Genomic DNA, 19,563 nt, shown 5'->3' with positions numbered 1-19,563 from the left:
CTTCAGAGGCGCCCGGCCAAACCCGTCTGCTGTTTGGGGGTTGGATTTGGGGAGACTGCAGCAGGGCACGTGGCTAGTCTATCCAGGTGCTGAACCCGAGGCTACCAGTCACTGGAACCCGCTTTCCTCCTGCGGATGCTTCTGCTCTCGTTCCCCGATTTCTCAGCCACCAGGGACAGGCCTGGGTGACCGGGACAGCTGCCCTCTTTCTATTCTCTGCCTGTTTTCTCTTTGGGGAGAAGAATCCTAGCAGTGGCTCTGTTTGGAGGGGACCTAAGGGGAGCAAGTTAAGCAAGCATGACCCTTGGTATTTTCTTTCCTAGCTATTCCGCGAAGTAAGAATAATGAAGGTTTTGAATCATCCCAACATAGGTGAGAACAAGATGTCCTCCTTCCCTCCTTCCTTCCCCCACAGCATGGCTCCGCTTCTCGGCCTCTCTTCCTCCCTGAGAGCATGCTGCTTTCTGGAGTCCTTGCGAATGCCTCTGGGGAAGCCCAGCTCAAAATCCAGCTGTGCCTCTGGCACACTGGGCTATCCTGAGTAGTGTGGCTGCCTCTAGAGGAACTTTCTCTCGTGGGGTAAGGGAGGGGGCTTTGGTTCCAGGCTGCCTCTGCCCAGGTTGGGGCTCTGAGTGTGCCCCTTGCTTCTTCTCTGACTTGTGACTTGGCCTTTTCTTTCGTAGTTAAGTTATTTGAAGTGATCGAGACTGAGAAAACTCTATACCTTGTCATGGAATATGCCAGCGGAGGTAGGTGTGGAACTGCCCCTTCCTGTGGGCACACAACCCCCACCCCCATACCCATCCCCGTCCCCCAGCCCCAGTAAGCTCCGACCTGGACCCCACCCTGTGTCTTACAGGAGAGGTGTTTGACTACCTGGTGGCCCACGGCAGGATGAAAGAAAAAGAGGCTCGAGCCAAATTCCGCCAGGTGGGTGCGGCTCCCGCTGCGGAGTATGGGCCCGACCTCTGCGCCCAACCTCTGCGCCTCAGTGCCTTGGGCTTCGGCACGTAGGAAGGAGCTGCCACTCTCTGAGTGGCCTATGGAGGGTCCTTTGGGCTTTGCCTGTCGCTGTGGCAGCACAGAACTAGGTCCCGGGTCCCAGGCCAGCCCTGTGGCCTGCCCTTGGGTGCCGCTGGGCTGACCCTCCTTCCTTCCTTTCAGATAGTGTCTGCTGTGCAGTACTGCCACCAGAAGTTCATTGTTCACCGCGACTTAAAGGTAAGGCTCACTCCTGTCCCCCATGTCTCTTGAGTCGGGGCGGGGGTCGGCAAGGATGTAACCATCAGGCCCTGCGTGTTCAAGGAAACACCAGCTTTTAAATTTTTCGGAGATGATGAGGAAGCCCCTCGGGCTGCTTCTGCCACAGGCCTCACGACTGGCCTTAGATCTCATTCCGGCGGGCAGACAGAGGGCCGCTGCCTCCTCGTCGCCGGGCACGTCACCTTCCAGGGCTGCCAGGCACGCGGGGAGCGCGGCAGGCTCTGCTGGCCCTTCAGGCGGCCTCGCCGCTGACCGAGGGCAGAACAGTGACTGACTCACAGCGGGCGCATGCTCGCTCAGCTCTCTCCCTGAGATGCTCGAGTGTGGAATGCCTCGGAGGCCCCCGGCCGCCCGAGTCCAGGCAGACGTGGCTGCGATTAACCTGAGCCTGACACAGCGGAGCCCCCAGAGCCCCTCCAGCCCGCGCTGCCCTCCTCCAGACCAGCCTCCCCACACCAACTGGGGGCCTGCCCTGGAGTTCATGGAGAAAGTCCTGAGACCGAGGATGGCTTCCTGTTTGTGCTCCCTTCCCCCTCAGGTCCTTCCGGGTCCCTGGCTTACTGTGGTCCGCTCGGTCCTGACATTTTCCATCTTACCTCCCAGGCAGAAAACCTGCTCTTGGATGCTGATATGAACATCAAGATTGCAGACTTCGGCTTCAGCAATGAATTCACCTTTGGGAACAAGCTGGACACCTTCTGTGGCAGTCCCCCCTATGCTGCCCCAGAGCTCTTCCAGGGCAAAAAATACGACGGACCCGAGGTAGATGTGTGGAGCCTGGGAGTCATCCTGTATACACTGGTCAGCGGATCCCTGCCTTTTGACGGACAGAACCTCAAGGTGGAGTGAAGTGCACACTTAGTTGTTTGTTTGTTTGTAAGATTTTATTTGTGGGTAACCTCGACACCGAACAAGGAGCTCAAACTCACAGCCCCGAGATCAGGAGTCACACACTGCACCAACTGAGACAGCCGGGTGCCCGGGGCTTAGATCATTTTTATTGTCTCTCATTTCCCTTCTCAGCCTCTGATCTTACCCCCTGACCTCTCTCACCCTTGCCACCGCTACATTTTCCCCAAGCCAGAGCTTCAGAGAAGGGCTTGCTAAAGGTAGGAGTGGATGCGGGGCCTTCTGTGCCCAGTGTCATGGCCTCCATTCTTTCCTCAAGGGATGGGATATATTGTGTGTCCATTCACTCCTCCAAGGCGCAGGGATGGCAGGCCTCGGGCTGGTCAGGCTAATGGGCACAGGGTGTTTGACCCCAGTGCCTCTCTAGTGGGCTGCCTTGTTCAGACTCTGCCTCCTGCCATGTCTCAGGTATGTCTGCCTGGTCAGTCTTCAGCTCTCAGGAGCCTGGATATTAGCTTTCTTCCCTGGGCCCTGGGGTGATTTGAATTTCCCTCCTGCTGGGGCGCCTGGCTGGCTCAGTCGGCAGAGCAGGCAACTCTTGATCTCAGGGTGGTGAGTTCAGGCTCCACGCTGGGCGTAGAGCTTACTTAAAAAATAATAAAATAAAATTGCCTCCTACCCAGGAGCTACGGGAGCGGGTACTGAGGGGAAAATACCGCATTCCGTTCTACATGTCCACGGACTGTGAAAACCTGCTTAAGAAATTTCTCATTCTCAACCCCAGCAAGAGAGGCACTTTAGAGGTGAGCAGCCTGGAGCCCGGCTGGCTGGAAAGTCCAGGGAACGTTCCCAGGGACACCTCCAAGCTCAGTCCCCTTCCTCCCTGTCCATACCCTTTTTTTTTTTTGCTCCCCAGCAAATCATGAAAGATCGATGGATGAATGTGGGTCATGAAGATGATGAATTAAAGCCTTACGTGGAGCCGCTCCCTGACTACAAGGACCCCCGGCGGACAGGTGAGGCTCTGCAAGCTGTGAACTTGAACTCCCTTAGACTCGGGACTAGCCGTAACCGTATGTCCCCCTTGCAGAATTGATGGTGTCCATGGGTTACACGCGGGAGGAGATCCAGGACTCGCTGGTGGGCCAGAGGTACAACGAGGTGATGGCCACCTACCTGCTCCTGGGCTACAAGAGCTCCGAGGTGTGTGTCCCCTGCTTTGTCCCCTGCCGGCCAGCTCTGCTGTCACCAGCACCCCCGTGCTTCTGGCAGCCGTGGAGGGCAGCAGCTCCTCTCTGAGTAGGTGTGCTCTCCACGGACGAACTTTAAGCCTCAGCACTGGTGGGTAAGGCTCGCTGGCTTTTGCTTGTACTGGTTTCCGTCACAGAATGACTAAGAAAGCTGGTGGGGTCTAGGCCTGGGCCTGGGTTCCCGCGTGGGTGAGTAGATCTGGCCCCGTCTGTGTTGATAAGGCTGGATCAGTTCTCTGTCTTTTTTGGTTTGGCATGGTTGGGTTTTTAAAGATTTTATTTGAGAGAGAGCGAGGGAGAGCAAGCACGAGTGTGGGAAGGAAGGGGCAGAGGAAGAGGGAGAGGCAGGCTCCCCGCTGAGCAGGGAGCCCAACATGGGACTCGATCCCAGGACACGGGGATCATGATCTGAGCTGAAGGCAGACGCTTAACCGACTGAGCCACCCAGGCGCCCCAGGATCAGTTCTTTGTTGATTTAGAAATCTTTCTGTCTGTTTCTGTGTGTTTGTGTCCCTCTGCATCTGGAACTGTCTATCTCTGGGTGTTCAGATGTGTGGGTCTCTGTGCCTTTTTTATAGGACTCTTGAGTCTTTGTGTTGCTTCTTCCTAGTGCTTCTGTTTGGCTTTGTGTATCTGTGTGCATGTATGTCCATCCTCCTGTCTCTTCATATGGAGGCCTCGTCTTTGCTCTTCTGCCCGTCTGGGTAACCATGCCTGTGTGGGAGTCTGTGGGTGTGTGTGGGAGTGGGGTCTTGCTCACCATCTGCATGTCCCCACATGCACTCCAGTCTCCCTGCTCTCCGCCTGGTAGTGTCGGACTCTCGGTTCTCACCTTAGCCTGCTCGGGAGGTATCTAGCCAGGGGCAGGAGGGTGTGGTCTCCGAGTGTGAAAGTGTGTTCACACTTTCACACAGGCCCATCCCTCTATGGGGGTAGGGGGGTCCGGTGTTGGGCGGGGGAGGTCTTAGGCTCTGTCAGGATCTGTGTCAGGGCGTACATGTCTCCTGGAGTGTTCGGGTACACCTGGGTCCTGCAGGGGCCTATATCATGTGAATGTGGGGTGGCTTTGTGTCAGGCAGGGTGGTGTGTCCTTGGGTCTGTCTATACGCATCTCCGATGACTTCTGCCCCCCTTTGCCTCTGCTTGCAGTTGGAGGGCGACACCATCACCTTGAAGCCCCGGCCTTCTGCCGATCTGACCAACAGCAGTGCCCCTTCCCCCTCCCACAAGGTACAGCGTAGTGTCTCGGCCAACCCCAAGCAGCGGCGCTTCAGTGACCAGGGTGAGTGCTTCGGGGGACTTGCAGGTGGGGACTCACCCCTCTCCTGAAAGGGCACAGATTCTGGGGGCTGGGGATGACACCGCTGAGTTTCAGTCCCAGTTCAGCCACTTGTTAGCCTTAGGCCGAGCCACGTAACTTCCCTCGCCCTCTGGGACCTGGGGTTTGCCAAGTTGCTGGCAAGACTGTAGGAGAGTGCCGCGCGTGCGTGTGTGCGGCCGCCCTTCGGTGGGCCCCTCGCCCTTACCTGTTCCCATCGCCCCTCTGGCCCAGCAGCTGGTCCTGCCATTCCCACGTCTAATTCCTACTCTAAGAAGACGCAGAGTAACAACGCAGAGAATAAGCGGCCTGAGGAAGACCGGGAGTCAGGGCGGAAGGCCAGCAGCACAGCCAAAGTGCCTGCCAGCCCCCTGCCCGGCCTGGAGAGGAAGAAGACCACCCCCACCCCTTCCACGGTGAGCGTCCCTCAGGGCCCGCCACCACCCAGCCCTGCTCCCTTCCCCGCTCCCTTCCTGCGGTGGGGTCTGCCCTCTCCCAGCAGCTCCCTCTGGCCACCCACCAGGTCTTACCTCCCAGGCCACTTTTGCTTACTGTGGAAAGCCTACCCCCAAGAGGAAAAGCAGAATCCTTTCTTTTCTCTACCTGTCTGTTCCTGCTGGAAGGCGGAGGGGAAGCCAGTTCTGCGAACAGAAGAACACTTTGGTTTTCTGTGATACAGCTCTGCCCTTTATTCCCCACAGAACAGCGTCCTCTCCACCAGCACAAATCGAAGCAGGAATTCCCCGCTTTTGGAAAGGGCCAGCCTTGGGCAGGCCTCCATCCAGAACGGCAAAGACAGGTGAGCCGGCCCGGGCCCTGCCCACCGCGCTGCCCCTGAGCCCTCTCTCACGGCAGTGACGTCCGTCGGCAGCCCTGCCCTCCCCTCCCTGCTCTCCGGAGTTCCGTCCTGGCTCTGTCCAGTCCAGCTTGTCCACACACCAGCACCTCCCCCTGCTCTTCCCCCCACCCCCCACCCCTGCCACCGTGTCCTCTCCTCTGTGTTCCTGGGACTGCTTCTTGCAGTGGGCGGACCAAGGGAGACTCCATGGTCATCTGGGCTACTTTCTGGCTGCTTCCTTCCTTCTTTTTTTCTTTCTTTCTTTCTTTTTCTTTTTGTTGTTGTTGTTGTTGTTGTTGTTGTTTACTTACTTATCTACGCAATGTCCACACCCAGTGTGGGGCTCAAACTCACGACCCCGAGGTCAAGAGTCACACCCCTTCCGACCGAGCCCGTGGGGCGCCCCCGCCTTCTTGGCTCCTGACTGCGGCCAGGGCGCGGCAGCCGTGCTCCTCTCGGCGTCAGCGCCTGAGGCCTTGCTTGGGGGTCCCCAGCTCAGAGCAGAACCCCGAGCTGCCCACCTGAAGGGTGTACGTGTTGAGGGTGACCCTGGCTGGGCCTAGCCAAACAGATCCCCCCCTTAGCCTTGACCACCAGCATCTCTTGGTGTGTTGCCTTCCTGGCTCCTCCTTTTCTGAGCTTAATGAAAATTCCCCTTCGCAACACCCTGCTCTTTCTGTCGGCAAAACATCCTTGTTCTTAGAATTCCTAGGAGACCAGCACAACCCGGAGGCAGTACCTCCTGTCGGCTTTCCTGCACTTTTGGTTTCCTCCCCCAGGTTTTGGCCTGCCTCACTTTTCCTCACCCGCCCTCCACTTCCCCGCCCAGCCTTCCTCCGCGCTGACTGGAGTCCCATTGCTGCTCCCCGGACCTGACCTGACCTGACTTGCACCTGCCGAGCTCGCTCCCCACCCCTCACCCCCAACCGTTCTGCCCTGCCCTTGCTTCCTAACCTTAACCTCCTGCCCCCCTCCCACCCACCCCTAACCCAGGCCTCTTCGCTGCTTTTGTCTCCTAGCCTAACCATGCCAGGGTCCCGGGCCTCCACGGCTTCTGCTTCCGCCGCGGTCTCTGCGGCCCGGCCCCGCCAGCACCAGAAATCCATGTCGGCCTCCGTGCACCCCAACAAGGCCACTGGGCTGCCCCCCCACGGACAGTAACTGTGAGGTGCCGCGGCCCAGGCAAGTGTGCTGGGGCAGCTGGCGCGGCGGGTGCCCTCAGCCTGCCCCACCCCCTGCGTCCCACAAACCCCCCCCCCCCCCCCCCCCCCCCCCCCGGCCCAGCCCCAGGGTGCTGCTCTGCTCTTGGCATCTTAGCCACAAGAAATGGCTCAGTCCCCTACAGTCAGGAAGTAGAACAAAAAAATAGCTTAATGCCCCTCTTTTCCTCCAGTTCTCCCTCTCAGAACAGATATGCAAGAAGCCGTCCCGAGGCTCCAGAAGGAAGCCTTTTTGTTCTGAGCCTTCCTGGACTTCCTTAGGACCCCAGGGACAGTCAGCACCAAAGGGACTCAATCCTTGAGGGTTGGTCAGCATTGTCCCCTTGAGGTTCCAGTGTGCCTAGCTCCCAAGGAGCCACTTCTCTCCGGCCTGTACTGCTCTCCACACACGTATCCTCCGTTGCCTCCCTCCCTCCCCCAAACCATCTCCTTCCACCTCCGCCTAGATGTCCTCCTTGCCGGTGTCCTCGGTGGTCACACCCCTTTCCTTCTGTGTCCTCCGTGATGGCTGCCTCTGCCGTAGCATCCCCTTCCCCTTTCCCAGCCCGGGGCGCTGCAGGTGCTCGGCGGTAACGGCGTGCTTGTGCCCTGACACCTCTCCTCCGCCCCCACCTCTTTTCCCACAGCACAGCCCCCCAGCGTGTCCCTGTCGCCTCCCCCTCCGCCCACAACATCAGCAGCAGTGGTGGAGCCCCAGACCGAACTAATTTCCCCCGGGGTGTGTCCAGTCGAAGCACCTTCCACGCTGGACAGCTCCGGCAGGTGCGGGACCAGCAGAATTTGCCCTACGGTGTGACCCCAGCCTCTCCCTCTGGCAATAGCCAGGGCCGGCGGGGGGCCTCAGGGAGCATCTTCAGCAAATTCACTTCCAAGTTTGTACGCAGGTGAGTGGGGGTGGGGAGGTGCTTAGGGTGGCAGAGAGAATAAGGCCAGGCCCTCCTACCTGCCTGGGAGTGGGGGTGGGGACTGCAGACACGAGGCTTGGGTCTTGGGGTTGGAAGAGGCCTTGGGAAGCCTAAGGAATTGGGTGCTTGTCAGCATCTCACGATCCGAGACCCGTCTGTCCCTCCCAGGCTCTCCCTAGCTCCTGTACACAGCCCTCGTTCTCTGGCCCCGAGAGCAGATGGCCAATGCCGCCTCCTCTCTAGGAGAGTGTGAACTCAGATGCTAAAATAAAAGCCCCCCCTCTTCTCTCCTGGGTTCCCATGGAAACTTATATTTGGTGACGCAGCTGCAAAGTCATGAGGCCTGAGCCAGGCTGGGCCGGCAAGGAGAGTTTTTCCTGGTCCTCTGGCTCACCCCCTCTGACCTCCTTTCCCCCGACCCGGTTGGTTAGGTCCAGCTGCGGTCGCTCCCTCGGCATCAGCCGCGTCCTCCTCCCCAGGGCTCACCAGGATGAAGGCCTGTCATAAATGAAGTAGCCGCGGGGGGCCAGGCTGGCCTCTTCCCTCGCAGCGCTGTGGGTTGGCGCTTTCCGAGGTTGGCGAGCAGGGTGGGGCTTCTCTTCATGAGGTTTCTCACACCTGGGCCCCAGCCACCCCGAAGAGACAGCTTTGATTCTTAGGATGCACCCAAGCCATCGCGCCTGGCGGGATGCTCCCTGTGTCCCCACCTCGGCGGAGCTCGGGAAGCAGCAGCAGGCTCACCGCCCTTCCCGCTGCTCTTCGCTCCGGCTAGCCGAGAGCCAGAGCCACGGCCTCTCGGGTCCCAGAGCGCAGGGCTTGGGGCGGGGCGGGGCGTCTAGGACTCTAGTCTCGCTGAGCGGCTCTTCCATGTGGGGTGACCCTCGAACCTGTAAAGCCCACTCCCCACCTGCTTATCCACATACTGTCTTGTTGGTTTTTTTTTTTTTATTTCTTTTTTTATTTTGTCTTTTTTTGTTTGTTTTTTTAGAAATCTGTCTTTCAGGTTTGCCAGAAGGTAGGCGTTGAGCCCGTTTGTGTGTGTGTGTGTGTGTGTGTGTCTGTGTCCTGTGTCCTGCCTCCGTCATTAACTCCCCTTTTCTGGCTCTTGCTCCCGCCTCCATCTGCTAACCACGTCTGTGTGGCCCTCTCTCTGCCATCTTAAAGGGATGAAGACTGCCTCTGACTGGGCGGCCGCTCAGGGCAGGTGACTTTGAAAATGAGGGGCCTGTCCCGAGGCACAGGGGACCTTCTCAGGGAATTCTCCCTTTAAGATTGTCTCCTCGCCCCCACCCCAGGTTTGGGTTTTGGTGGTAGCACTGGGTTCCTTCCCTGGCCCTTTCCCCCCTGTGCATGCGCTGTGAAGGAGCTCCAGGAGGGTTGCAAGTGCATCTGGGACGGGCTCTCCTTCTGGGTCTTTGGGTCTTTCCCTTCTCTGGTCCCCTGAACACTTCAGGGCCGTGTGAGCTCGCCCCTGTCCTAGGGACAGCAGGACTTTGGAGGTGCTACAGGGACGCCGGGGTCCCAAGGCTTTTCAGTCTGACGCTTCCAGGCCCTCAGGAGCCTTTGCCTCAGGAGTGGGCACAGCACCCCCTTCTGGCAGCTCCTGCAGAACCAGGCCTGCCCCGCCCCCACCCAGCACGCCTCCTGCCTCCCGCAGGATCTGGACAAGTCAAGCCAGGCCGCTTCTCTGGGCCCATGTTCTCTGGATAGGGATTGTGGCCTCCAGAGAGCCAGGGACCAGGATGTTCTAGGGCTGGGGCCGTCTACCTCCTAGCCCTGGCAAAACAGTGGGAGATCCCCCTCACCCCAGCTCAGGCATCTCCCTTCTTAGGCCAGAACCTGGCTCTGCCACCTCCGGCCTTATCCTCACCCTCTCTGGAAGCCTGGGTGGGCCGAATACCAAGCTGAAGACCAAGGGCTGGGTTGGGAGCACTGGTTCCCCAAGGCTGTCAGCCCCAGCTCTGTGCTGGGGCTAGGACCCGTGGCAGACACGTTGGTGACCCAACTGACTAATGGCCAAGCCAGGGTCCCTAGGCTTTCCCCTTCCCACCCACTGCTCCCCACCCAGCTCTTCCCTGCATGGCTGGCTGTTGACTCACGGGCCCTGGTGGGGGCCTGCCCGGCCGGGCGCCTCCACCCACAGGGCAGGGACCAGGTGGGGCTGGGGAGAGCAGCAGGCTCCTTCCCCTGCACAGCCCGGGCTCCCTGCTCGCAGCGCGCTTGTGTGCATTCGTGTGTCTGTTGTGTCTTCGTGTTCCTTTTCCATGTGCTGCTGCTGCTCTCTCTCATCCTCACGTCCCTGCCCTCCTCTGCAGCCCCCAATTTCCCGGCTCCCGGCACCCATCTTCCAGCCAGGAGCTGGAGAAGCCGCTCAGCGGGGCCAGACCTCTTCCCCACCCACCCTCCAAAGGTGCTGGCCCTGCCCTGCCCTCTGTCCTCCCTTCTGTACAAGCAGATGGCCTGGCAGCCTGGCAGGCAGGGGGAGTTCTAAAAGAATGGGGGAGGCGGGCTTGTCCATGGACGGCCTCGTGTCTCTTCTCCCCCACCCCATCTCCAGGCACCCGCCCCCAAGCTTGCTCACGTTTCCAGCTCTCAGCCCTTTGAGCCTCCTGAGAGAGGCTTCCTTCTGACCCCCACACACACCACGCCCCCCCCCAGCCCAGCCCCTTCCCCTCAAGAGCACTGAGGCCCTAGGGCCCCTGGGTACTGGTGTCGAAGAAGACCCATCCACGGCGTGAGGCCCTGGCCATGGGCTGGCGGGGAAGCGGCCTCGTGCCATGGCTGTGTGCTGTGTGCTCCAGGCGCGCCTGCATACCCGCACCCCCCTCCTCCCCGGGACCAGAGGCTCCGCCTCCCCAGCACACATCTCTGGGAGCGTGGGGAGGGACAGGCCCTGCTGCAAAGGGACAGTCTGGCTGCCGGTGTGAGGTGCTGCAGGGCCGTGGTGGCCTGCCAGGTGACGGGCAAGTGGCCTAGGGTTCCGCTCACCGACCAGTGGCCCCTCACCAGACCCACCCTCACCTGGGTCTGCGGCGGTGGAAGGAGCGAGAGGTCCCAGCACTAAACTCTCCCTCGCTCTGTTTTTTGAGGAACCTGAATGAACCTGAAAGCAAAGACCGAGTGGAGACGCTCAGGTGAGAGGGCTGGAGCCAGCACCAGCCCCGCCCAGGCCACTGGGCTTGCCACGAGCCTCCCGCACCTCTCCTCCTTCTCTGCCCCCCGACTCTTCTCTGGTGGCTCTGCCCTGTCCCCACCGTCTCGGGGCCTCCCTTTCCTCAGAGAAGCCCCATGCCCCAGCTGCAGTAGGTGTGGGCCCTTCTCCTCAGCTCTGGTGCCTTTGGAAGCAGGAGCCCTAGGCTGGGCGGTTGGGGCTACAGATTCCTACCCATTGACCAGCTCTCCTTTCCGTACCTCAGCCGCTGCTTTCTGTCCCGTCTGTGAACCGCTCAGGGCTGTTGAGCACGTGCTCTCCTTTCCTCCCTGACCCTCCGCTCATCAGAGAAAAGCATGGAACTGTCGCCCTCCCCTCCCCTCCCCTGCCAGGGCCTGGCTTCTCCTCCCCTTCTCTGCCTTCGCTGAGAGACGGAGGTCACAAAACTGCCCACCCCTCTCGCCCTCCCTCTGCTTCCCCCCCCCCCACCAGGTCTGATGCTCCCTCCCCCGCCACTGTCGCCTCCGGGCCACTCTCCCGCTCTCCTCTCTGGTCTCCGTGGGGGGGGCCGGCTGCCAGGGTGGCTCTCCCGTGGGTGGGGTGCCCCGGGCCACGCCCTGACCCCCTGCCTCTGGCCTCTCTGCAGACCTCACGTGGTGGGCGGCGGAGGCAATGACAAGGACAAGGAGGAGTTCCGGGAGGCCAAGCCGCGCTCTCTGCGCTTCACGTGGAGTATGAAGACCACCAGCTCCATGGAGCCCAACGAGATGATGCGGGAGATCCGCAAGGTGCTGGACGCGAACAGCTGCCAGAGCGAGCTGCACGAGAAGTACATGCTGCTGTGCATGCACGGGGCGCCGGGCCACGAGAACTTCGTGCAGTGGGAGATGGAGGTGTGCAAACTGCCGCGGCTTTCGCTCAACGGGGTCCGATTCAAGCGGATATCAGGCACCTCCATGGCCTTCAAAAACATTGCCTCCAAAATAGCCAACGAGCTCAAGCTTTAACGGGCTGCCGGGAGCGGGGGGCGCTGGAGGCGGGCCGGCCAGACGGAGCTACTGGGGCCCGGCTCCCACCCACCCGGGCCAGACTGCGGACACGGATTGCCGCGTCTCCCCCTGCTGGCACTTCTCCCCTCCCGCCCTTCTTGGTTTTTTTCTTCCATGTTTGGGGGGGCAGGAGACGGTCCTTTCCCCCCAACATTGACCCCTGCCCGGAAAGTCCCCCTTCCCCCCTCTACCCCACAGGAGGCAAAGGAAGGGGAGGGAGGGGTGGGGGGGCAGGGCTCCCCCTCGGTACTGCGGTTGCACAGAGTATTTCGCCTAAACCAAGAAATTTTTTATTACCAAAAAGAAAAAAGAAAAAAAAAAATCCCAGCGGCCACCTTTCCTCCCTGCCCCATTGGGACAGTCGAGACTGGATCTGTGGGGTTTCCCGGGAGGGCGGCTCAGGGCTGGGACACTCAGGCAAGAGTGGTGGAGTTCCCTGTCAGGCCCTCCGCCAGGCCCACTTTGGGCTTCTCCCCTCTCCTTCCCCCCTTCCCCTCCAAGCAAACCACCAGAGGTGGCCTTCCCCTGACCTCAGGCCCCAGGGCTGGAGGCCTGGATGGCCAGGCCAGGGGCCAGGGGCGGGGCGCTGCGCAGCCCTGAGGTGGGGGGGGTCGGGGGGGGTGCTGGCGGCTGCCCTGGGCTGGCAGGCGAGGCTCGGGGCTCCGGCCCCCCCCCACGCTGTACCCTCCTCCCCTCCTTCCCCAGAGCTGGGCATTTCCTTCCACAAGCTGCTGTGGGGACTTTTGTTCCCCTCCTCAAAAGTCTGTGCCATCTTCTCCCACCCCTCCTGGGCAGAAGGCGGGGGGCTGACAAACCCCCCCCCCCTGCTGGGAGAGGGGAGGGGACTGCAGGGCAGATAGGCTCCTCGGCCCCCAGGGGGCCGCCTGGGCTGCTAGTCTCCGGAACAGGGATGCTGGGCACTCCGTTATGGGAGAGCCTTTGTCTGAAAGCACAGCCCCTCGCCATTCCTCTCCCCTGCCCCCTTCATTGGCATTAATCTGGGCACCAGCTAGTTCCCTAGCAGTGACTCCCCTCACCACTCATCTCCCGGCCTTGCCTTTTCTTCCTGACACTGTCGCCCCTCCTCTCAGGAGACACTGCCCAGGGCCTCCACGGCCGCCTGGTGGGAGGCTGGATAGGGCAGCGGGGTGGGGGCCGGGAGCCTCTGCCCTCCCCCGGGGGTGGGGGGACAGATCGGCCTAGTGACTCCCAGCTTGCTAACCTCCTCGGCCAGCGTGGGAGTGGCTGGTTATGGGCGCTTGGCTGGTGGCGGCCGCTGCAACCCTTAATTTATTTCTCTGCTGTTTCTTTTCCTGAGAAACTGGGGGAGGGGGGTCCTGCACAGAGGCTGCCCCTGCCCTCACCTGAGTTGTACATTTTTTTGTGATGGGTTTTATTTTTTATTTTATTTTTATTTTATTTTATTTTTTTTTTTTTTTGATTTATGATGACTCCACTCCTATTCATCACCCACCCCCCCCTCCCAGCCCAGGCTCCGTGGCAAGTCAAGCCCTTAGGGTCCCAGGAAGGGGCATAGCCAACCTCAGCCCTCCTGCCCCAAGCCCCAGCTGCGGGCTCCGGGCTCTGGGCTCTGGGCTCAGGCTCCGACCAAGGGCTCCCCCTCCTTCCGTCCCTCCCTCCCTTTCTCTCCTCCTCCCTCCCTACCCCTCCTGCCCAGTGGAACAGCCCGGGTGCTCTGAGGGGCCGGGAGGGCATGGCTTGGCTCCCAGAGGGGGTGGTGGCCCATGGAGGGGCTCCCAGGCAAGGTGGCCCCTCCCCACCCACCCTCCCACACCCGCACTTAGTTTCTCCTCTGGATCAAACACGTAATAAAGAGAATGTTTGGAATCTGAGCTGCCTCCTCCTGTTTCTTCTCCCAGCCGGGCAGGGACCCAGTCCCCCTGGGCAAGATGTGGCTCAGCCCGCCAGCCTTGCAGGAGAGAATGGATTCCTGTCTGGGGCCTGGGGGAGGCCAGTGCTGGGTGGCTGCTCCCTCCCATCCTCAGGGCACAGACAGGAAGCAAAGCCCAGGGCCCTCCACACACAAGGAAGAGAGAGCACTCGTGAACGTGGAAGATTTTATTTATTTTTTAAAAACATTGAAAAATAAACCCATGTCTGCATATGTTCCCAGCCCTCCTTTCTCTAAGCTTTCAGGCCGTGGGTCCAGTGGGCACCCTCAGAGCTCAGCACTTCGCTGCAGACTCCAGAAGACAGGAGAGCTGCCCATCCAGTTCTGCCACACTCAGGCCCCAAAGGAACCTCTCTGCCCACCTCCCCCCTCCAGCCCCCTCCCCACCTCACCCGGACTTTATTGCTAAAAGAAAGTAAAGAGGAAGAACAGCCAAGGCTGTCCTCTTCCCCCATCCCCCAAGCTAAGATCACTACCCCCTCTACACAAAGGGCCAGACCCAAAGGCCAAGCCCCAGCAGACTAGGAGGCAGCCATTCCAGCCCCAGCCAGGAAGAGCAAGGACCCTCAGGCCAGCTCAGAAGGCCCCTGAGCCCCAGCCCCTGGCTGGGGTGGGCACCGAGAGACTTCACTGCCAGAATCCTGCAGAGCCCACAGGTCCAGACTGTGCCCACTGGCAGCTCTGGGACTTCGAAAGACCTGCCCAAGAGCTCGAGTCCCTTCCGTCCTCAGTGAAGCCAGAGGTGTCCAAGGATGGCCAGCAACAGGGTTCTGGAGCCTCTGGTGGGTAGAGGGCCTCAGGGCTCAGAGTGAGGGTGCTGGAGGCTCCAGGGGGGCTCCAATCAGGGTGGGTGGGGGCTGAGGACCGGGCCGGGCACCGTGGCGGGAGGCAGCCAGAGCAGGGCGGATGAGAGGTGGTGGGGGCTGGTTGGGGGCCAGGCGGGGCTGGAGGAACCGGCCCTGCTGGAGTGGGGGCGGCTGGCGGAGCAGGGTGGGCGCCGTGGGCAGAGGCGGCCTCAGCAGCGGCGGTGGCTGGGACAGCGAGGCGGGAGGCGGCGGTGGAGGCGGCACGGTGGGCAGCGATCGGGGCACAGACGTTGAGACGGAGGTGATCTGCACCTGAGAGGTGAGAGAAGGGAGACCAGGCTCCAGCACAGCCTCGCCCCCACCTAAGACCACAGCCGGCTCCAACCCTCGCTCCTCTCAGCCCCTCACCTCATCGTCTTCCTCGAGGGCTGGGGCCGGCAAGGGGGCCCCTCTCCTAGCCTCCTCCATTGGGACTGGGGCTCCGGGGGCCCCATCCTGCTCGGCCTCCCATTCCTGGAGCACCTCCTCCAGGTTGAAGCGGCGCCGATAGCTCACGAAGAAGGTCTTCACCTGGGTCAGGGTCTTATTTCCAATGACCTCTGCAATAGCCCCGAAGTCTTTGCCGTACCTCCGGATGGCTACAAGGGTCAAGAGGGCAGCCAAGGGTGAACACCCCGTTAGGAATATTTCCTTCCCTGAACCTTCCCTTCCCTTCTGCCCCAGCTCCTTGGAGGGTGGGGAAAGATTCCTGGGGCTCTCCATAAGCCCCCCCCGCAGTCTAACCCACCTTGTACGGCCAAAAGCTGCTCATCGGTGGTCCAGCGAGAGTTGAACTTGGTGTTGGCCTGGAGAGCGGAAGATTTATCCTTTGGACTCAAAACTATGCAAACAAAGGGCCCCGCCCCCCAGAGCACCCCTTTCAGCTCCCCTGGGCAGCAAGGGAGTAGCCCCTGCTGCACCCAGGCCTGAAGCCCCCTCACCTCCGGGGGGCGCAGTGGATCGATGCCCCCCTCCAGCGCTTGGCGGAGGCTGCTGTTGGTCTGCTTCATGCTTTGTACCTGAGAAGGCCGAGCAATGACCCATCAAGCTCTCCTGCCAGAGAGGCCACCAAGACCAACTCTGGCCACGGCTGGACTGCGCCAACATGGCTCATGGCCACCCACCCACCACCCAGCTCACCCCTCCCACCCCATGCAGTTTGTTCCCCTCTTACGGACCAAAGGGCTTTCTTCAAAAGGCCCAGAAAAGAAGACCCAGTTACCCCAAAGCCTACAGGATGGGGCAGAGGCAGTCAGGGCATCTGGACTTCTCCCTCTTATACCCCAGCTGTCCCAAAAATTGTAGCTCCCTGGGCTGCCCGCCACCCCCTCCACACAGCCCCTTCCTCTCTTAGGCCCCCACCTGGCGCTTGAGGGAGATGAGCTGTGAGTCAAGGCCTCTAAGAGTGAGGTTGGCGAGGTCTGGGCTTCCTGACACAGCCGTGAGGCCCTCAGGGCTCAGGTACATGCCCTTGGGTGGGCGGCGTCGGGTTCGCAGCGGGTGGTGACGGTACTGAGATCCCTGGGCCTCCTTCTTCCCGGGGCCTGGCCGAGTATTCAGGGGCCGAGAGGGCAGAGGCTGCCAGGGAAAGGAGAGGGGTGGGTGGTGGGGAGCCCAGGGACAGGGCAGGCAGGTAGGCAGGGCCGGACCTCACCTCTCTCTTAGGGTCTCCAGCGTCCGGCTCTCCCTCACTAACGGCTCCCCGGCCCTCTTCAAGCTCATCACTGTTGACACAGGGGCCCGGAAGGGAGTGAGGCAGAGGCCAGGACCACCCCCTCCCCAGAGGTCAGTGTGCGCTCCCCCGGGGCCCCCAAGACCCCCACCTGTCTTCTTTGTCCTTTCGGCCCCCCAGCCGCCGAGCCTGTCTGTCCATCACGCTGGTCCGGCTACGGGTCTTCTTCCACGAGTAGTAATACTTCACCAGGCTGGGGATCAGCTTGTCAGGGAGCTGGAAGGGCAATGCCAGAGGCTGGGGCCCACCCCAGACCCTGCACCGCCCACCCAGGGCAGGCTCATCAGAACCAGAAGGGCTAAGGAACACTTGGCTGGGGCGAAGGGGCTTTACCATCTGTTGGATCCGCTGGAAGCATTTGCCATGGAAGCCAAAGGCCTGTTCAAACAGCACCTTGTCCTCCACGGTCCACTCGTCAGGGAACGGGGTGAAGTTGGCCAAGTCGGCCAGCGACTTCTCCACATCGTGCTTATGCCACAAGAGCATGCCCAGTGCCTGGCCCAGGAGAGGGAACAACTCAGCTCAGCTGCCCCCAGCACTGTCCCATCCCCACCCCCGATACCTACAGGGCCAGGGCTCACCTGCTCAATGTTGTAGCCATGCTTCTCCTTGGCCATCGCAATGTACTTGTCAACTGCAGGGATGGGAGGGGCCCGGTATTGGAGAAGGGGTTACCACTCCCGACCCAAGCCTGCTTGCCCAGATGGAGGGAGGCCCCCAGGGGCTAGGCCCCCGAGCCTGAGCCCCAGGGCAGGGGCTGAACCCACATACCTAAGCCTCCAGCCCAGTCATTGACTGGCATGAACCCAAACCCCCAGCTCCCAAGGATGTGACCGAACCGGGATCCTGCCCACTCACGCTTGGCATCTGACACACAGTGGTTGGGCGACCACACCAACATCCCCTTCAGCTCCTTGTTACTGTAGCGGGCTGGGCTCTCTGAAACACAAGACCAGAAAGGGGAAGACCTTCGGCTCAGCCTAGCAGCGCTGGTCTAGACCTGTGGCCAGAGGGTGGCAGAGACGTGGGGCCTGTGAGGTGAGGCCCAGAAGGGAAGAAGGGGCAGAGACCCAGACAGGAAGGCAGAGCAGGAAAGCTAAGCCCATGCCACGGGCTACCAACCCCCGCCCGCCTGCCTGCCTGCCTGCCTTCCCAGTGGGCACCAGCCAAGGGCTCCCCCAGGTGGGGCTCAGGGCCAAGCCATGGGCCCTCTGCTCCCCTCCCTTCGCAGCCTGTCCTGCCACTCACCAGGCTTGCACTCCGGAATTACGGCCTGGTAATTGGTTCCAACGCGGATCATGCTGTCTGTGGAGCCAGGGGGAGGCACTCAGGACTCCAGGGAGGGAGGCGGGGAGGACAGGAGGATGTGGTGGGGAGGGGTGGGGGGCGCTGGCCGGGGGCTCTCCTTCCTGACCACCCAGGGCCCTCACCTTCTAGAAGGCTCACTTTTCCCTGATCTTTCCCCTCAGTTACCCTCAGCCACAGAAGAAACTGGAAGATGAGAGACCCTGCCTAGTCATAGCCCATAGTGGAGGGGGTGGGGGGGCGGGGTGGTGGCGGGGACAAGGGGCCAGTTTAGAGCCCAGGCCAAGCAGAGCCCTTTGTTCTGGCGGGGGGTGGAGAGGTGGGGAGGGGGGTCTGCTGCCCCTAGACCTGGACCATAGCCCTGCAGGGAAGCCAAGGCTCCTCCTCACATGAGCCTCACAGCTCGGTGTGGAAGTGTCCTTCCAGCCCCTGCCCCAGCCAGACCTCAGTCCCCCGTAAGGTGGCAAGGTATGAGCGGCCCAAACTGCGCCAAGGAGGCCCGCCTGAGTCCTTTAGAGACTGAGGGCAGGGCAGGGCGGGCAGGGCGGGCAGGGCGGGCGTGGGCAGGGCCGCCTCCTCGGCAGCTAGGGGCCCAGCCTCCAGACTCCCCGTGCCGGCAGACCCCGGGCTTGGGGAAGAAGCCAGCTAGAGGCTCCAGTCCTAGGAGGCAGGAGCCACGAGTCGCAAACGCCCGTGGTCGGCAACTCTCCCCCCGCCCCACTCGCGTCCCCGGTGCCGGTGCACCTTTAACCCTAGGCCGCCGGGCTCACCGTGCGAGTGCTCCTCCTCGCTGCTGTCATCCTCCGAGTGGGGCTGTCCGCCGTTGGGCGCCGTCTTGGCCCGGCTGCGGGACAGGATCCCGGAGCCCGCGCTCGGCTTCTCCATCACCGAGGGCATTACCCCGCCCAGCTGCCCCGGGGGGCGCGGGAGCCTTCGGAGAGCCGCGGTGGTTGCCGCGCTCGCCTCGAGTGCCGTGCCCGGCCCGGCCTGGAGAGGTCGCCACTGAGGCTACGAGAGGCAGGAGGTCAGCGTGGCCGGGGTCCGGCGGGGCGGGAGCCCTGCGGACAGCTCCGCGCTCTCCGCGACCCCCACGGGCGAGGGCGTCAGAAAAGTTTGTGCAGAAGTGGGGTACGCGGGGGATGAGCGCAAGGTTCGGTGCGGCTGGGGCGCGCTCGCTCTGGACGCTCCACGGGATTGGGGCTCCCCCGGAGAAGTCGGGGCACCCTGCCTTCGGGGCGCCCCGGGGCCCCAACGCCCTCACGCCCACGCAGTTGAGCGGGCGGGCGCTGTGGCGCAAGTGGCGCCCCCCGCGGGCTGCACGCCTCTCGGCTGCACCGAGATGCCCCCGTCCCCGGGCGGGGACCCCTGTCCCGACCAGACCCCTGCCTGCGACGGCAGGCGGCGGGGTCCCGGCGGTGGCGGCGGCGGCGGGACGGCGCGCACGGCGCGCCGCGCTGGGCAGACTTGCCGGGAGGCGGGCGGAGCGCAGCCGCGGACGCCACCTCGCACCCTCCCCGGCGCGCTCGCTCTCCCCGCCGCGCTCGGGCTGCTGCTCGCCCGCCCGCTCTCCGCCGCCGCTCGCTCCTCGCGCACACAATGAAGCTGCTGGCAGGGAAGTAGTGCCGGCTGCGGCCTCAGCACCCCTCCCCCAGCCGATGCCTCCGCCAGCTGAACATCTGGCCCTGGGGTGGGAGGGAGGGCCCGGGGGGCGGGGCCTGGGGGCCGGGGCTAGACCTCCAGTGGGTGGGGTCAGGGCCGGGGTGGAGAGCGCTTCCCTCCGCGGGGCCCCGGGGCTCCCGGACTTGCCCCTGGGGGGAGACCCCGGCTGCCCCCCAGGAGTAGCCGGGGGTCAGCTCCACCCACGCGCACGCCAGCCCCGCACACCAGTGGGCTCGGGTTACTGCCGCCTGCCCCCGGGGCCCTGAG

At 62.2% G+C, this 19,563-nt stretch overlaps 2 protein-coding genes across 2 annotated transcripts in view; one reads left to right on the top strand and one right to left on the bottom strand.

Annotated features, from left to right (window-relative positions):
- LOC111149450 (microtubule affinity regulating kinase 2) overlaps window positions 1–13,658 on the top strand; it is a 57,836-nt gene extending 44,178 nt beyond the window's left edge. The window contains 17 exon segments of the mRNA XM_022506538.1: window positions 324–372; window positions 684–749; window positions 860–930; window positions 1,165–1,221; window positions 1,867–2,103; window positions 2,796–2,915; window positions 3,029–3,128; window positions 3,203–3,315; window positions 4,512–4,644; window positions 4,915–5,096; window positions 5,382–5,479; window positions 6,538–6,661; window positions 6,663–6,700; window positions 7,365–7,622; window positions 8,632–8,658; window positions 10,733–10,777; window positions 11,441–13,658. Coding sequence (XP_022362246.1) covers window positions 324–372; window positions 684–749; window positions 860–930; window positions 1,165–1,221; window positions 1,867–2,103; window positions 2,796–2,915; window positions 3,029–3,128; window positions 3,203–3,315; window positions 4,512–4,644; window positions 4,915–5,096; window positions 5,382–5,479; window positions 6,538–6,661; window positions 6,663–6,700; window positions 7,365–7,622; window positions 8,632–8,658; window positions 10,733–10,777; window positions 11,441–11,801 — 2,079 coding nt within the window. The 3' untranslated portion in view covers window positions 11,802–13,658.
- A 900-nt stretch (window positions 13,659–14,558) lies between these two features.
- LOC111149859 (REST corepressor 2) lies at window positions 14,559–18,617 on the bottom strand. The gene is made up of 12 exons (XM_022507163.1): window positions 18,408–18,617; window positions 17,581–17,637; window positions 17,191–17,271; window positions 16,914–16,966; window positions 16,666–16,827; window positions 16,424–16,548; window positions 16,255–16,324; window positions 15,963–16,178; window positions 15,542–15,619; window positions 15,349–15,406; window positions 14,970–15,199; window positions 14,559–14,873 (listed from the first exon to the last, which is right to left on the bottom strand). Exons 1-12 carry the CDS (start codon window positions 18,532–18,534, stop codon window positions 14,559–14,561), a joined length of 1,572 nt encoding a protein of 523 aa, XP_022362871.1. The 5' UTR covers window positions 18,535–18,617.
- Window positions 18,618–19,563: the final 946 nt, after the last annotated feature.

The sequence above is a fragment of the Enhydra lutris genome, unplaced genomic scaffold (assembly GCF_002288905.1).
Source record: "Enhydra lutris kenyoni isolate GAN:26980312 unplaced genomic scaffold, ASM228890v2 scaffoldscaffold22, whole genome shotgun sequence".
Taxonomy (NCBI): Eukaryota; Metazoa; Chordata; class Mammalia; order Carnivora; family Mustelidae; genus Enhydra; species Enhydra lutris.
The sequence above is the reverse complement of the archived record's forward strand: the minus strand, read 5'-3'. Positions and strand labels throughout refer to the sequence as shown.

What these genes read in the sequence shown, in the direction of transcription:
- LOC111149859 (XM_022507163.1), bottom strand. Translation starts at nt 18,534, where the DNA reads ATGCCCTCGGTGATGGAGAAGCCGAGCGCGGGCTCCGGGATCCTGTCC. An exon ending in CTGTGTGTCAGATGCCAAGC is followed by an intron (nt 16,967 to 17,190) that starts GTGAGTGGGCAG and finishes CCATCCCTGCAG; the next exon opens with TTGACAAGTACATTGCGATG. An exon ending in TCATCTCCCTCAAGCGCCAG is followed by an intron (nt 15,620 to 15,962) that starts GTGGGGGCCTAA and finishes CGGCCTTCTCAG; the next exon opens with GTACAAAGCATGAAGCAGAC.